We start from the raw sequence: 18,700 nt of genomic DNA, 5'->3' as shown, positions 1-18,700 counted from the left end.
TACACCCCACCAGAATGAAAACAATGGGAACCTTCTCTGGTTACACCTCCGAGGCTTCTACAATTTGCAAGCCATACGGATGCTGAGACTAAGGAAGATGAGGGAATTCTACAATTTACAATTCACGTCCCATCTGTTCAGCGCGGTAAAGTTCCAACGAGAATGGTTCCCTTCATACTCCACACAGAGTAAATGTAAATCAAAAATGAATAACCATTTTCAATTTCGTTGCAAAGCGAAAATACAGCCGAACCATATTCTAGTCCAATCAGAGAGTGCCACAAGCAACTCTACCGGTTTCGAAACTTATTAGTCTCTCATCAGGAGGCACATATGCTGCTCTCCCTGATCCAACCAAAACAAACCCCAGCGTGCAGTCCCGGATTGCAACGAACGAAATGGCATAGATGCCCTAGCGGCAACTGCTACCAAAAAGACTAAGTTTTCACTCTAATGGCATATAAAACAACATAATGCTATTCTACACCCCACCAGAATGAAAACAATGGGAATCTTCTCTGGTTACACCTCCGAGGCTTCTACAATTTGCAAGCCATACGGATGCTGAGACTAAGGAAGATGAGGGAATTCTACAATTTACAATTCACGTCCCATCTGCTCAGCGCGGTAAAGTTCCAAGGAGAATGGTTCCCTCCATATAATAAATGTAATAATTGTATATGATGGCGCAATAAATGAATATTATTTTGGAACGAATTTAAATGAATATTATTAATATCAATTTTAAGACCACAAAAAGATGCAAAAAAGTTTGCCACTCCTACCTACGGGCTTCCCTGTAAAATCCCCCATAAGAATCGTAAAAAATGCCAAAAACCGCGCAATTTTTATTTATTTAACAGTCGTAAAGAAACTGACTTCATTTGCGACAAAATGCAAAAATTGGATATGAAATCTGCCCTTTTCGCATTTTGATTTTTGTCGATAGGACACTCCGATCAAACAGTGCCGGTTTAACCTAACTTCGGGCCCTGGGCACTGGAGATTTAGGGGCCCCTTCATTACAATTCGTTGTCAGTTTTTTAACAAAAAAACACATGTATTAACTATAAATGTTTATTGTATAATTCATACGATAAATTTTTTAAAACAAGAAAAATAGCAAACGTAAAAAATATTCTACAAAAAACAGAAAGTTCTACAAAACAACACATGACAAACAAAAAAACATATTCGAAAAAACACATAAGACAAAAATTAACTCACTTTATATCTTAACTTGGCATTAGCAAACTGCCATATTAATACCTACTATCAAAATTCACTTGCTCCAGTCCTTCATTTTCTATAATACAATAGTAATAATGGCTCTAGGTTTTCTTGACCCAAATGTGACCTTTAATATATGTATCTTTATTCTTTTTAAAGCCGAAGAAAAAAACCGCTCGTCTGACGCATTAGAAATTGGTATCATCAAATAAACTTTCAGTAAAGTTCAAAATTAGGAAAAGTTGCATTTACATTCTGGATGACAACAAATTTTTCAAAAGTTTATTAAAATTTTGTCTTAACGTTGCAAAATGAGTAGTTTCATTGTGCAAGTTCTCTTTGGTTTCATCAACATTTTTTATATTTCTCGCATAAAGTATTAACTCACGTCTTGACTTCTTCTTTATGTAGCGTAAAAAACATCTAACATCTGTATGAACATCTTTTTAGTTCTCTTTAAAAGATCTTGAGTAATATTGTCGCATATGACATTAAAAATAGGTACCTACTTCAATGGCAGCTAATCTGGAAAGCTCAACGTAGGTGGCGCTCGTGTAGTTGGAGGTCATGTCAACTTACGTCAATACTTTAAATCAATCTATTTCTAAGTAAATATTGCATATTTGTTTCACTGTGTGAATTAAACTTGAGAAAATAAAATCCCTCAATATTGTGCTGTGCATTTGTGCTCATCGAGAACATCAGGACACAGGTTTCCCAAAGATATTCTGATGAGAAAAAAGTGGATTGTAGCAATAGGGCTTTTCATTCACAGTCATTTGTTTCGAGCTTCTGTCATGTGTCACATAATATTAATATATCTACGTCATACGTTATTGGTATCTGAAATGATACAAACCAAAGACGTATGGCGTAGATATATTAATATTATGTGACAAATGACAGAAGCTCGAAACAAATGACAGTCGATGAAAAGCCCTATAAGAAGGGATAAATATGTGCCGAGAATAAATGCACGTATCTGCAATAAACATTTTGTTGAAACAGATTAAGTATTCGACCCCAGATTCAACTGTAAAAAATAGAATACTTCACTATAAAATTCAGATCAAAATTTATTATAATCGCACGGATTAAGATATGCAATTTTATATACATTCACACTGTTGCCACATCTACAATCGCTTTTTATGGAGTGAACATGTAAAAAAATTTATATTTGAAGTAATAATATAGAAAAATGTGAAATAAATATTTCTCAAGTTCTCAATATTTTTTAGTGACTAAGACATAACCTGACCAAACCTAACCTAGCGTCATCGAAAATAATATAAAAAAGTTAATAACTGAACATTTTAAGGCGCAGTCTCTCTTATGCGATTGTCGCATGCGTTCGACGCAAGCAGCAGTCGCAAGCAATTAACGCAGTGGTTGGGGTGGTCTCTATTGTGCGTTTAGACGCATCAGATAAAACAGCTGATGAAAAGCGGGAATTTTAAAAATAATAGGTTAGGTAATATATTATCTAATAGCACCGATAACATTAACATTGCTTCATAGTAATTTATAATAATATTGATATTTAATAATTTATAATTATAGTAATACTTAGTAATTAATAATAATAGGAATATTTAGTAATTTATAATAATAGTAATACTTAGTAATTAATAATATTCAGTAGTCATTTATAATAATAGTAATATTTAGTAATTTATAATTAGTAGGTAGTAGTAATAGTAGTAAGCCCAAGTAGCAATTTGTCGACGCGACAACGTTGTCTACCGCGTGGCAACGTTTTCTTACAACGTTGTTAGTAAAAGAGCTAGGAGAGTTCTGGCTATTTGGTGGAGGCGCCCCATGTTATTTCTTATGGGAAAACGAATAAAATCGCTAAGGTTCATTCTGCTCGTTTTTGTCTCGTTTTGTAGTGGAGGCGAGACGGCTCGTAGGATCGTGAAGTGTGAGGTATGGTTGAAAAGTGGAGGGGGTAGCGAATACAATAAAATAAAAAACAAACGCAAAGATGTTGCCAAAATGGCATTACTACATATCTCCGTTGTTATTGATCTGATTTTAATGATTAGAACGTTAAACGAAACAAGAGGGGTAATGAATATGTTGAGACAAAAAAAACACACATAGTCATCACCAAAACGGCACTATTTAGTATCTCCGTTGCTATTGATCTGATTTTAGTATAAGAGAAATAGAATGCATGGAGATACGCCAATAGAAAAAAACAAACATGACAACAGTACCAAAACAGCACTATATCGTATCTTCATTGCTATTGGACCTATTTTAATGTGTCAAAAAAATGTGAGATTAGATTTCGTCTATTAGAGTTCTTTCGTTTTATCAAACAAACCGACTTCTCATGCCCGCCGGCTACAACTTGTAAGTATGTCCAAGCCATCTAGCACCTATATGTCAGCGTAAAAGACACTCCTTCAGCCTATTTCTCTCTCTCTCTCTCTCTCTCTCTCTCTCTCTCTCTCTCTGTCGCTCAAAACAATTCATAAAAGATACAGACCAGGTGTCGCTGAAAACGATATACCGTGCAGCAGCCTATGAGGTATTACTAGAAATAGTATATGTCGAAGAACGTATACCATTCTTACAGTATGTCCAAACCAACAAATATCCTCAATATTATCTTCTCTGCTTGAGTACTACTATACATGGATCTCCCTCCAATCATACACCTGCTCTTTACAAAGAACCTATACCATTCTTACGGTGTGGTCAATCTAACAAACATCCACTATACAAGTCTTTTCTGTAAATGGGTATTATTTTATAAAAATTACTGAATACAGATGTATTGTGAGTTGCATACAATATTTTATCTACAGAAAGTCAGGTAATATTATGAAAATCACCAAATATAAATGGTATTGTGAGTTGCATACTTTATTTTATCTACGGTAAGTCGGGTAATATTGTATTTTGTAGGTTGGTAGTGTACTTCCAGTCTCGGGTTAATAATGGAAACATACTGGTATGATGTATATGTTGACATAGAAAAGGCATTTAACATAGTGTAATAAGCAGTATTATTGAAATAAAAAATACATGTACTATATTTACCTATGACCATAAATTAATTTAGAGTGCATAGCTACAAAGACTGTTTGAAAAAATGGTAGCAACGACAGTCAAGCAGTAACTAATGGTTAAAATAAGTATCTAAAAACGTTAATAAAATAATGTTACTAACTAAGCGACGGAATGTGTGTAAAGCGATGTATAAAAATGATGTAAGCATGCAATGAATGAAAGGTAGTCAATTCGGTCGAACATAAATTTGTTGAAAAAACAAAAATATGTTCTTAACAGCAGTCACCAACGTGAAGGTACGACTACATCGACCGCCATGTTAGTAAGGATGATGGTTAGTAGGAATGAATTATTTTACATTATATGATAATATGTTTAATAATAGCAATATACGTAACTTACGTACTAAGATAAGCTCATTATTATGTAACTTGGTTTAGTAGACATCTTTTTATTGATCTGTTTGACATCTTTTACGTATTCTAATTAATGTTAAAACATCGATACTTTGGTGTTAATTCATTCGGTACTATGTTCTGTAGTATTCAAAATGAATTATTGAGGGTAAATTTGTTCGATAACTCTAGGTTATCTAATCTTAAAACTAGATATTTTTCCGACTCCTGTTTTATGACAGGCTATCGAAGACTTAAAACTAAATCGGGGAAATTGACGTCAATAAGTGAAAACTGTAAAGGTCAAAAGGTCAACTCGTAAATAAGTTGTTATCAAACTACAGGTCAAAAAGATCAAGTTATAGATATTTATACATTGGTTTTTAATTGTTTGATTATAGCTAATTCTAATAAAGCAAAAATCAGTATCAATCAATCATTCGATGAAGTAAGATGGAAAAAATTGAGTTGTTCAGAGGTCCAAGCGCATTCAGAAAAATTAAGCAGTTAAATGTAAATGACATACTTATTGATCAATGGATGACAAACACAAAAGTTACTTGCTATATCCTTTATGTCAGCGGAGTACCAGCATCATTTGTACTATTATCAAAACGTGACTTTGATCCACTCGGAAAACACGATGTACCAAGAGTATTAGATTACGTATACACTTTACCTAACCATCGGAGAAGAGGATATGCATGCAAACTTATACATCACATAAAGAAAAATAATGAATTCACAATATTTTGCTCCAACGATGAATCTGAACGGCTTTTTTTAAAATGTAAATGTATTAATCATGGATTAATGAATTATAATGTAATGTTTAGATATCCATAATAAATTTATATAAAATATATACCATGTTTTATTTCTTTCACGCTAAATGAACCTTAATGTACTTTAAAATAATGGATGGTGTAGCGTACAATGACAATTCATGGATTTCCCTTCAATTATACACCTGCTCTTTACAAAGAACATATTGAATTTCTAAATCAAATGCGATTTCAAGATCGTACATATGAAACTGTCACAGTTATTAATCCCATATTAGATATCGTACAATAGAAATAAGGGATATAATAAAATGAGGATAACAAGTTTATTATTTCATATAATATATTACGAAGTTATTTATAAGAAGAGCCAACTTTATTCAGTAAATATTTCAACTGTGTAACTAAGCCATCATCTGGACAAGGAATCCCGAATAAATTCCAATTAAATCTGCCAATTTCGATAATTTTCTTTGTAAACTCATTATATTTGTAATAAGTGCTGCCATCTAGAAAGTATAAATGACCGTCTGTGTATTTAAACACTGATTTAACGGTGGTCGGTACTCCAGGAAATATGTCCTTTATAAGGCCTCTGCTAATGACTAGGTCTATTAGATCGTCATATTCGATGAATGATGTATTGTCATACCATATATATGTTTTTCCGGTGTGAGTCTGAAATACCACATTTATCTCAGCATGGGGTGGTAATACAAACAGAGGTATATCTCTTGAAATAGTTATGCTGGGAAATGATACAGAGTATATAGTGTTATTTGATGCGACAATTAAGTTCCCAGCTATATTCTGAAACACATGCGAGATATTTCTTATTTGTTTAGGCAAATAAGTACTCAAATGCTCTGGATTATTTGGTACCATGTGTCCATTTAGATCATTCTTCCACACAAATCCTTCATGTATTATATACATATGATGGTTTTTAAACTGAGGATCATATGCTAGAAAGAGAATATTGGGATATTCAATAGCACAAAAATGTGGTGTAGCTTTCGTTGATTGTTGAGGAATAATCTCGTTTGGTCTAGGACGGGATCTTGTAGTATGCACCCTCGATATATGCGACGTTGACCGTGTTGGTGCACTAGTTTGTGTAGGGATATATGCATCTGTACTTTTGCGTCCGTATAAAGCCTCTAAGCCACTAATATCATCTTGACTTATATTTCGTACTTTATTAGGGTACCATGGATACATTATAGCTGACTCATCGTTACTGTGTAATAATCCTAAACTGTGACCGATTTCATGAAGAATAACCATAAAGAGATTGGTGAAATCATAATCTGTATCATTCAAATTATAACTCCATTTTTCATCCAAGTCTAAATGTATTTCTACGCAAGTATCATTATCGATGGGAAAATAAGAATGTGCTAATTTTCCACCAGGACCATCAAACTGAATTCCACACTTTTGGTTCCCCATACAGTTGGAGCGAAAATAATGTTTTCTTTTAACTGCTGTTATAGTGATATCTGGTTTCGGAACAGGAACAGTCACTCTAGTAAAATGCAAATTTGAAGCATCTTCCCACATTTTAAAGGCTCGTTCAACTAATTGAATTATATCTTTCACATGATTCGCCTGAGGAAAATACCATCTTAGATTATGTTTATACCATTTTCCCTTAAGAGAGTAATCATTTTCGCCAGTTTGACATCGAGGTTTTTGCATTAATGCTATGGTTTCATCGTTTAGTGTACCATCCACATATAAATTATATTGTTCTTGGAAATGTAGGAGCGTTGTATTGAAATCTGCTATAGAATTGTTATCTATATATCCATATCGTTGAAGAAACGTCATAGCATCGTCTTCGGAAAAGGCGTCTGTTGCTGCTATGAAACGCAGAAGTAGAACACATATTAAAAACACCTCCATCCTTGTTTATATTCAAAAATAGACTGATCCATAATTGTATAAGCATCAATTTATATAATCAAATAACACGTATGATAGAATGCCAAAGAGGCCTTACGTGGTATTTTCTTAAACCAAACATCACATCATAATTCATCATTCAAAATCCTTTAATTTAAGGTGTCATATGATAAGATTCGACAATTAATGCTAATATTAAGTGGTAGGATTTCAAAGAGGCCTTATACGTAACATTTTGGTAAAACAGACACCACAACGTACTTTATCATTCAAAATAATTTAATCTGTGGTGTCACATGACAAGATTCGACAATTAATACTAATAATAAACTCACAGAAGCCTTATACAGAACATTTTGTTAAAACAGACATCACAGCGTAATTCATCATTCAAAATCCTTTAATTTGATGGGTCATACATCGATTTCCGCTTATCCGTTCAAAAGATATATGGTACAGTACCATAAAGGCCGTTGCGGTAGCTTGGTCGAACTGCAAACGCTTATTTATTGTTATTGACACTAAAACAAAACCATTGGCATAGAAAGATCGCTTATCGCAGTTTGATCTCTAGCAAATCCTAATTCGCTCAATTTTGCACCAAGTGCTCCATACAATATACCATTAGAAAGGTATTTTCATGCATATTACGAAAATCACTGACCAAGTGCGATACGATCATTACTTATGACCAAAAACATCATAAAACGAACCAACGTCAAATTCTCAATACTCTTGTTCTAATACATATTATATCGATATAAAACTTATTTATAGGATACCAAAAAGGCATTATACGTGGCATTTTGTTAAAACAGACATCACAGCGTAATTCATCATTCAAAATCCTTTAATTTGATGGGTCATACATCGATCTCCGCTTATCCGTTCAAAAGATATATGGTACAGTACCATAAAGGCCGTTGCGGTAGCTTGGTCGAACTGCAAACGCTTATTTATTGTTATTGACACTAAAACAAAACCATTGGCATAGAAAGATCGCTTATCGCAGTTTGATCTCTAGCAAATCCTAATTCGCTCAATTTTGCACCAAGTGCTCCATACAATATACCATTAGAAAGGTATTTTCATGCATATTACGAAAATCACTGACCAAGTGCGATACGATCATTACTTATGACCAAAAACATCATAAAACGAACCAACGTCAAATTCTCAATACTCTTGTACTAATACATATTATATCGATATAAAACTTATTTATAGGATACCAAAAAGGCATTATACGTGGCATTTTGTTAAAACAGACATCACAGCGTAATTCATCATTCAAAATCCTTTAATTTGATGGGTCATACATCGATTTCCGCTTATCCGTTCAAAAGATATATGATACAGTACCATAAAGGCCGTTGCGGTAGCTTGGTCGAACTGCAAACGCTTATTTATTGTTATTGACACTAAAACAAAACCATTGGCATAGAAAGATCGCTTATCGCAGTTTGATCTCTAGCAAATCCTAATTCGCTCAATTTTGCACCAAGTGCTCCGTACAATATACCATTAGAAAGGTCTAGAAGCTCACGAAGAAGAAGAAAAAGAAGTTGCATTTGAAATGTGGGTGTACCGACGCATTCTTCGTATATACTAGACCGAACATGTAGCCAACGTGGAGCTAATCCATATAATTGGAAAAGGGAAAGAAATCGTGAACACAATTTATTATCAGAGGCAAAATAGACAGTACGCAAGGGTTGGTCAGAAGAAGACATTCGTGGGTCCAAAATCTGTGGAAGTGGTTTGGATGCACATGGAGGCGCATTGCGCAATGCGAATGTTTACGTTTGGTCGAACTATTCAGAAGTGCCGTATGTAAGCAACATCAGAATTTCCAAATTAATAGCCAACGTTCACAATGGACTTAAAGAAGAAATGTAAAATCAATATCAAATCCTAGTATATTTTATGAAAATATTATATAATTTGTATGAAATGAATAATCAAAGACTTAGAATTATTTTTATAGAAATATTTTAAACTGCATTTTTACAGATCAAGAAGGTCAACTCTGACATAAATAAGTTGTTATCAAACTACATTTTTACAGGTCAAAAAGGTCAACTCTGACGTAAATAAGTTGTTATTAAACTACATTTTTACAGGTCAAAAAGATCAGTTTTATGATGCGGTTTCTACTAATAAAAACGATAAATATATTATTTTGTTCTAGAATTTTAAGCTGAGATAAGAGAGGGTATAAAATGACAGAATCTAACAAGAACATTGTAGATGAGCGAAGGAAATAGTGAATTCAGTGAAGTGTGTGTGTATGTGTGTATACTTTTATAAGGTAGGTGTATTTAGTAAATGTAGAGATTTCTTGTTTTCTGCAATTATTTTAGCACATAATAACAAATTAATATAATTTTATTTCTTTTAAAGGTATTTGATTATACGGTTTATTTCTAATTTCTAATTTGATTTACAAGTATTTTTTATTTCTTGTTTTTTACAAATTGTATGATGTACCTGTCCTCATATTTTTTTGTTGATTTATGTTTTATTTTCAAAAATAATGCCTTTTGATGACACATGTAGCAAGTACTTCGTCTTGTTTTGTCATTTAATTGTTATAAGAGAGAAACGAGACGGGATTTGATTGCTATCTACATTAGGATAGTAGTATTTTATGGTTTATTTCTTATTTCTTGTTTTTATAAATTGTATGATAAATCTGTCCTTATATTTTTAAATAATTTTACGATTTATTTAAAAAAATAGTAGCTTTTTTATGCTACTACCGTATTCCTTCTTTTTAGCAATATACTACCAAGTATAGCTGATTTAACAGTATGACAGTAATGAATTTTTAACAGTATGAGAGTAATCGTGTTGCATTTTATTTTATAAAAATGAATTGTCAATCTTAGTGCTGCATTGGGTAAGTAATACAAATACTATGCGTTATTTTATTATTTTTATTTAAATTCGTACTAGTACACTGTTAAAGTTGGAAATTAAAAAACTAGATGCCCTAGCCGATTTATTTTAACATTTTCACATGTGGACCTAACGGCATAACGGTTAAACGATGGTGTCTCGCATTCTATGTCTGTGCGCTGTTTAAATTGTCAATTAGATTGTTCATCACTATTGCGATGTTTTTTTTTTTAATTTTTCTTGGCATTTTCAAAGCAGCCTCGACGATGTGGTTGCTCATTTTTAAACAAAGGCTTGATGAGTTTATTAAATTTATCCGGGAATGCTTGATGTCTTAAATATTCTCTGGAATCTCTATGCATATATGTGACTTCTAATATTTTTTTATAATTAAGGCTGTCCTTTGTCGTAGTCTTGTGGATTTTTATAAAATAGTAAATTATATAGCCCACAAGTAGCTGTATACTTGTTATCGTTAATCCAATCATTTTTGGGAGTAAATTTGATTTCCTTATCGCCCATCATCCATTTATCAGTTTGCCAAACATACTGTGGATCGTAAGCTCTATCAATATCTGGTGAATGATGCCAATATGTTTGAAGGTGTTCATCTTCTTCGTCTATGCTCTCTTCACCCTTCCGTTACATATTTTTTAAGTAATTGTGTTGGTATCCGCTGGTCTCTTCAGTAAGCTCCTTGACACATGTACACACTAAATAATTTCATAACTGTTCTGATATCGAACAGATATATTTAGACCAGTTTGAAACCTGTTCAGACCTGTTCACCACCTGTTCAACACCTGTTCAAGACCTGTTCGAGATCTGTTCAAGACCTGTTCGAGACCTGATCAGACCTGTTCGAGACCTGATCAAAGCTGATCGAGACCTGATCAAACCTGTTCGAGACCTGTTCAAGACCTGTTCGAGACCTGATCAAAGCTGATCGAGACCTGATCAAAGCTGTTCGAGACCTGATCAAAGCTGTTCGAGACCTGATCAAACCTGATCAAAGCTGATCGAGACCTGTTCGAGACCTGATCAAAGCTGATCGAGACCTGATCAAACCTGATCAAAGCTGATCGAGACCTGTTCGAGACCTGATCAAAGCTGATCGAGACCTGATCAAAGCTGTTCGAGACCTGATCAAAGCTGTTCGAGACCTGATCAAACCTGATCAAAGCTGATCGAGACCTGTTCAAGACCTGTTCGAGACCTGATTCAAAGCTGTTCAGAGGTTGCGAGCCCTACAATGAATAAGGATTTAAAGAGAAAACTTATAACTAAACGAAAAAACATCCAAAGTAACTTGAGACAACTAAAACGTACTGATACTTTCATGTATCATCTCTCTCTCTCTTATCGTTTCCCCATTACTGAGGATCATGATTTCTTCCACTATTACTAACAATTCTGTTTCATTGGTCTCTATCTTCAGCTACTCTAAGAACTTCGCGGAATGAGTTTTCAGCTGAATTCTTAATTTGGTCGGACTATCTAGTTGGTAATCGTCCTCTTGATTAATATTTCCAAACTATCGTCACCTCTTCGAACCACGTGACTGAATAATTGCAGAATTCGTTGCAGACATATTGTGTACAGTCTCTTTTTAATGTCGAGTTGGTTAAGAATGGAAACGTTTACCCTATGAGCTGTCCAAGGTATGCGCATCATTGTTCTCCCGCACCACATCTCAAAGATATCAATTCAAATGCCATACCAATATGTCTCTGAACTTCTGCTTCACAGTTACCATCGTTAGTTATACTAGACCCGAGATAGACAAATGTGTTTACTATCTGGTATTCCTGTAACATGTTAGTCAGTTGAATAGTGTCGAATCTGTCGACTACCATTATTTTTGTCATAGCTTTATTGATTTTCAGACCAACTTTATTGCTTCCGTACTTAACTCTTCGCAGGAGATCCAGCATTTCTTGCTCATTTACTGTTATAAGTGTAGTGTTATCAGCAAATCTTAAAATAAAGATTTTGTTACCAGCTACTGTTATTCCGCACTGTTTTCGGATTTTTTCGATAACGTTCTGTATTCATCGTTTGTTCTGTATCTAGTTTTATGTTCTTTCCGCGTTGAATCATAGTCATAGCTCACTAGTATAACACACGGCATGAGTAGGGAAAAATGCAACCAAGTTCAACAAATGTCTTAAATGCAGCAATGAGTTCCAGGACCGTCTTTATTATCTAAATTAATAATTCCACTCTCATGTTGCACCCTACATTATGGTATTTTTTCATTCTGTTTCAGATATTCCTAACGTTCAGACGTGTGGTCTGGTGAGTTTGAAATCGTTAAGACGTGCTCTGGTGAGAGATACCTTTTTGATTTTTTGAATATTTTTAATTTTTGATAATTGTTGAATTTCTGATTCAGATTTTTTGATAATTTTTTGGTTTTTCATAAAATTTTTGAAAACTTTTTATTCGCAATATATCTATGAATATTTGCTTTTTTTAAACATGTTGACTAAACTTATTCAGTTAATTGCATCCATCTTAGGCTTAATCAGAAATGATTATCAGGAAGATAATGTTAAGAAAGGGCTGGTAGAGTGTAGGAAAGCTATTAAAATGATACATAATAGGATGAGGTTTGCAAAGACGATTGGTGAAAAGCAGCACCTCGAAGCCCAGATGCGACAGGTGAAAACATTAAGAAACCAACTAAAAGCCGAACAGAAGAAGGGGGCGGGACTTAACAGTCGACCGGAGACTGCTTACAAAAGGGTACAATGGGATGACTCTTTATCTGCATTTAATTCGAGAATTCGGACTGGAGTCATATCAAACCTTAAACACAAGGACCCGGGTAACAAGGTGGTCAAATACACAGCCCTCTGGTCATTGCCGACCGCTTCTTTTACTTCTTCATAACATTTAAGACAAAGAAAATACAGGTGAGACAGGTGACAAGGTGACAATTCTTCGGGAAAGAAGAAGAGATGTAGAGATAAGCGACCACTTCTTACAACCCTCTGGTCATTGACGATCACTTCTTGTAATTCTTGTACACCCCCAAGGTCAAAGGAGGCTCTTCTGTCCATCAGCTTCGGAGACCCTGATGGACAGGTTACCAAAGTGAGTTAGAACCCCGTCTGCTATTCCAGAGAATATTTAAGACATCAAGCATTCCCGGATAAATTTAATAAACTCATCAAGCCTTTGTTTAAAAATGAGCAACCACATCGTCGAGGCTGCTTTGAAAATGCCAAGAAAAATTAAAAAAAAAAACATCGCAATAGTGATGAACAATCTAATTGACAATTTAAACAGCGCACAGACATAGAATGCGAGACACCATCGTTTAACCGTTATGCCGTTAGGTCCACATGTGAAAATGTTAAAATAAATCGGCTAGGGCATCTAGTTTTTTAATTTCCAACTTTAACAGTGTACTAGTACGAATTTAAATAAAAATAATAAAATAACGCATAGTATTTGTATTACTTACCCAATGCAGCACTAAGATTGACAATTCATTTTTATAAAATAAAATGCAACACGATTACTCTCATACTGTTAAAAATTCATTACTGTCATACTGTTAAATCAGCTATACTTGGTAGTATATTGCTAAAAAGAAGGAATACGGTAGTAGCATAAAAAAGCTACTATTTTTTTAAATAAATCGTAAAATTATTTAAAAATATAAGGACAGATTTATCATACAATTTATAAAAACAAGAAATAAGAAATAAACCATAAAATACTACTATCCTAATGTAGATAGCAATCAAATCCCGTCTCGTTTCTCTCTTATAACAATTAAATGACAAAACAAGACGAAGTACTTGCTACATGTGTCATCAAAAGGCATTATTTTTGAAAATAAAACATAAATCAACAAAAAAATATGAGGACAGGTACATCATACAATTTGTAAAAAACAAGAAATAAAAAATACTTGTAAATCAAATTAGAAATTAGAAATAAACCGTATAATCAAATACCTTTAAAAGAAATAAAATTATATTAATTTGTTATTATGTGCTAAAATAATTGCAGAAAACAAGAAATCTCTACATTTACTAAATACACCTACCTTATAAAAGTATACACACATACACACACACTTCACTGAATTCACTATTTCCTTCGCTCATCTACAATGTTCTTGTTAGATTCTGTCATTTTATACCCTCTCTTATCTCAGCTTAAAATTCTAGAACAAAATAATATATTTATCGTTTTTATTAGTAGAAACCGCATCATAAAACTGATCTTTTTGACCTGTAAAAATGTAGTTTAATAACAACTTATTTACGTCAGAGTTGACCTTTTTGACCTGTAAAAATGTAGTTTGATAACAACTTATTTATGTCAGAGTTGACCTTCTTGATCTGTAAAAATGCAGTTTAAAATATTTCTATAAAAATAATTCTAAGTCTTTGATTATTCATTTCATACAAATTATATAATATTTTCATAAAATATACTAGGATTTGATATTGATTTTACATTTCTTCTTTAAGTCCATTGTGAACGTTGGCTATTAATTTGGAAATTCTGATGTTGCTTACATACGGCACTTCTGAATAGTTCGACCAAACGTAAACATTCGCATTGCGCAATGCGCCTCCATGTGCATCCAAACCACTTCCACAGATTTTGGACCCACGAATGTCTTCTTCTGACCAACCCTTGCGTACTGTCTATTTTGCCTCTGATAATAAATTGTGTTCACGATTTCTTTCCCTTTTCCAATTATATGGATTAGCTCCACGTTGGCTACATGTTCGGTCTAGTATATACGAAGAATGCGTCGGTACACCCACATTTCAAATGCAACTTCTTTTTCTTCTTCTTCGTGAGCTTCTAGACCTTTCTAATGGTATATTGTACGGAGCACTTGGTGCAAAATTGAGCGAATTAGGATTTGCTAGAGATCAAACTGCGATAAGCGATCTTTCTATGCCAATGGTTTTGTTTTAGTGTCAATAACAATAAATAAGCGTTTGCAGTTCGACCAAGCTACCGCAACGGCCTTTATGGTACTGTATCATATATCTTTTGAACGGATAAGCGGAAATCGATGTATGACCCATCAAATTAAAGGATTTTGAATGATGAATTACGCTGTGATGTCTGTTTTAACAAAATGCCACGTATAATGCCTTTTTGGTATCCTATAAATAAGTTTTATATCGATATAATATGTATTAGTACAAGAGTATTGAGAATTTGACGTTGGTTCGTTTTATGATGTTTTTGGTCATAAGTAATGATCGTATCGCACTTGGTCAGTGATTTTCGTAATATGCATGAAAATACCTTTCTAATGGTATATTGTATGGAGCACTTGGTGCAAAATTGAGCGAATTAGGATTTGCTAGAGATCAAACTGCGATAAGCGATCTTTCTATGCCAATGGTTTTGTTTTAGTGTCAATAACAATAAATAAGCGTTTGCAGTTCGACCAAGCTACCGCAACGGCCTTTATGGTACTGTACCATATATCTTTTGAACGGATAAGCGGAGATCGATGTATGACCCATCAAATTAAAGGATTTTGAATGATGAATTACGCTGTGATGTCTGTTTTAACAAAATGCCACGTATAATGCCTTTTTGGTATCCTATAAATAAGTTTTATATCGATATAATATGTATTAGAACAAGAGTATTGAGAATTTGACGTTGGTTCGTTTTATGATGTTTTTGGTCATAAGTAATGATCGTATCGCACTTGGTCAGTGATTTTCGTAATATGCATGAAAATACCTTTCTAATGGTATATTGTATGGAGCACTTGGTGCAAAATTGAGCGAATTAGGATTTGCTAGAGATCAAACTGCGATAAGCGATCTTTCTATGCCAATGGTTTTGTTTTAGTGTCAATAACAATAAATAAGCGTTTGCAGTTCGACCAAGCTACCGCAACGGCCTTTATGGTACTGTACCATATATCTTTTGAACGGATAAGCGGAAATCGATGTATGACCCATCAAATTAAAGGATTTTGAATGATGAATTACGCTGTGATGTCTGTTTTAACAAAATGTTCTGTATAAGGCTTCTGTGAGTTTATTATTAGTATTAATTGTCGAATCTTGTCATGTGACACCACAGATTAAATTATTTTGAATGATAAAGTACGTTGTGGTGTCTGTTTTACCAAAATGTTACGTATAAGGCCTCTTTGAAATCCTACCACTTAATATTAGCATTAATTGTCGAATCTTATCATATGACACCTTAAATTAAAGGATTTTGAATGATGAATTATGATGTGATGTTTGGTTTAAGAAAATACCACGTAAGGCCTCTTTGGCATTCTATCATACGTGTTATTTGATTATATAAATTGATGCTTATACAATTATGGATCAGTCTATTTTTGAATATAAACAAGGATGGAGGTGTTTTTAATATGTGTTCTACTTCTGCGTTTCATAGCAGCAACAGACGCCTTTTCCGAAGACGATGCTATGACGTTTCTTCAACGATATGGATATATAGATAACAATTCTATAGCAGATTTCAATACAACGCTCCTACATTTCCAAGAACAATATAATTTATATGTGGATGGTACACTAAACGATGAAACCATAGCATTAATGCAAAAACCTCGATGTCAAACTGGCGAAAATGATTACTCTCTTAAGGGAAAATGGTATAAACATAATCTAAGATGGTATTTTCCTCAGGCGAATCATGTGAAAGATATAATTCAATTAGTTGAACGAGCCTTTAAAATGTGGGAAGATGCTTCAAATTTGCATTTTACTAGAGTGACTGTTCCTGTTCCGAAACCAGATATCACTATAACAGCAGTTAAAAGAAAACATTATTTTCGCTCCAACTGTATGGGGAACCAAAAGTGTGGAATTCAGTTTGATGGTCCTGGTGGAAAATTAGCACATTCTTATTTTCCCATCGATAATGATACTTGCGTAGAAATACATTTAGACTTGGATGAAAAATGGAGTTATAATTTGAATGATACAGATTATGATTTCACCAATCTCTTTATGGTTATTCTTCATGAAATCGGTCACAGTTTAGGATTATTACACAGTAACGATGAGTCAGCTATAATGTATCCATGGTACCCTAATAAAGTACGAAATATAAGTCAAGATGATATTAGTGGCTTAGAGGCTTTATACGGACGCAAAAGTACAGATGCATATATCCCTACACAAACTAGTGCACCAACACGGTCAACGTCGCATATATCGAGGGTGCATACTACAAGATCCCGTCCTAGACCAAACGAGATTATTCCTCAACAATCAACGAAAGCTACACCACATTTTTGTGCTATTGAATATCCCAATATTCTCTTTCTAGCATATGATCCTCAGTTTAAAAACCATCATATGTATATAATACATGAAGGATTTGTGTGGAAGAATGATCTAAATGGACACATGGTACCAAATAATCCAGAGCATTTGAGTACTTATTTGCCTAAACAAATAAGAAATATCTCGCATGTGTTTCAGAATATAGCTGGGAACTTAATTGTCGCATCAAATAACACTATATACTCTGTATCATTTCCCAGCATAACTATTTCAAGAGATATACCTCTGTTTGTATTACCACCCCATGCTGAGATAAATGTGGTATTTCAGACTCACACCGGAAAAACATATATATGGTATGACAATACATCATTCATCGAATATGACGATCTAATAGACCTAGTCATTAGCAGAGGCCTTATAAAGGACATATTTCCTGGAGTACCGACCACCGTTAAATCAGTGTTTAAATACACAGACGGTCATTTATACTTTCTAGATGGCAGCACTTATTACAAACATAATGAGTTTACAAAGAAAATTATCGAAATTGGCAGATTTAATTGGAATTTATTCGGGATTCCTTGTCCAGATGATGGCTTAGTTACACAGTTGAAATATTTACTGAATAAAGTTGGCTCTTCTTATAAATAACTTCGTAATATATTATATGAAATAATAAACTTGTTATCCTCATTTTATTATATCCCTTATTTCTATTGTACGATATCTAATATGGGATTAATAACTGTGACAGTTTCATATGTACGATCTTGAAATCGCATTTGATTTAGAAATTCAATATGTTCTTTGTAAAGAGCAGGTGTATAATTGAAGGGAAATCCATGAATTGTCATTGTACGCTACACCATCCATTATTTTAAAGTACATTAAGGTTCATTTAGCGTGAAAGAAATAAAACATGGTATATATTTTATATAAATTTATTATGGATATCTAAACATTACATTATAATTCATTAATCCATGATTAATACATTTACATTTTAAAAAAAGCCGTTCAGATTCATCGTTGGAGCAAAATATTGTGAATTCATTATTTTTCTTTATGTGATGTATAAGTTTGCATGCATATCCTCTTCTCCGATGGTTAGGTAAAGTGTATACGTAATCTAATACTCTTGGTACATCGTGTTTTCCGAGTGGATCAAAGTCACGTTTTG

At 33.6% G+C, this 18,700-nt stretch overlaps 2 protein-coding genes across 2 annotated transcripts; one reads left to right on the top strand and one right to left on the bottom strand.

Annotated features, from left to right (window-relative positions):
* Nucleotides 1-5,788: 5,788 nt before the first annotated feature.
* On the bottom strand, nt 5,789-7,342 carry LOC126880753 (matrix metalloproteinase-18-like). The gene has a single exon (XM_050644802.1). It carries the CDS (start codon nt 7,340-7,342, stop codon nt 5,789-5,791), a length of 1,554 nt encoding a protein of 517 aa, XP_050500759.1.
* A 9,275-nt stretch (nt 7,343-16,617) lies between these two features.
* LOC126880752 (matrix metalloproteinase-18-like) lies at nt 16,618-18,171 on the top strand. Its single transcript, XM_050644801.1, has one exon. The coding sequence runs from the start codon at nt 16,618-16,620 to the stop codon at nt 18,169-18,171; it is 1,554 nt and encodes a 517-aa protein (XP_050500758.1).
* The last annotated feature ends 529 nt before the right edge of the window (nt 18,172-18,700 follow it).

This window comes from Diabrotica virgifera, chromosome 2 (genome assembly GCF_917563875.1).
Source record: "Diabrotica virgifera virgifera chromosome 2, PGI_DIABVI_V3a".
NCBI classification, from domain to species: domain Eukaryota; kingdom Metazoa; phylum Arthropoda; class Insecta; order Coleoptera; family Chrysomelidae; genus Diabrotica; species Diabrotica virgifera.
The sequence above is the reverse complement of the archived record's forward strand: the minus strand, read 5'-3'. Positions and strand labels throughout refer to the sequence as shown.

Coding starts and splice junctions, on each gene's coding strand:
- LOC126880753 (XM_050644802.1), bottom strand. CDS start 7,342: ATGGAGGTGTTTTTAATATGTGTTCTACTTCTGCGTTTCATAGCAGCA.
- LOC126880752 (XM_050644801.1), top strand. CDS start 16,618: ATGGAGGTGTTTTTAATATGTGTTCTACTTCTGCGTTTCATAGCAGCA.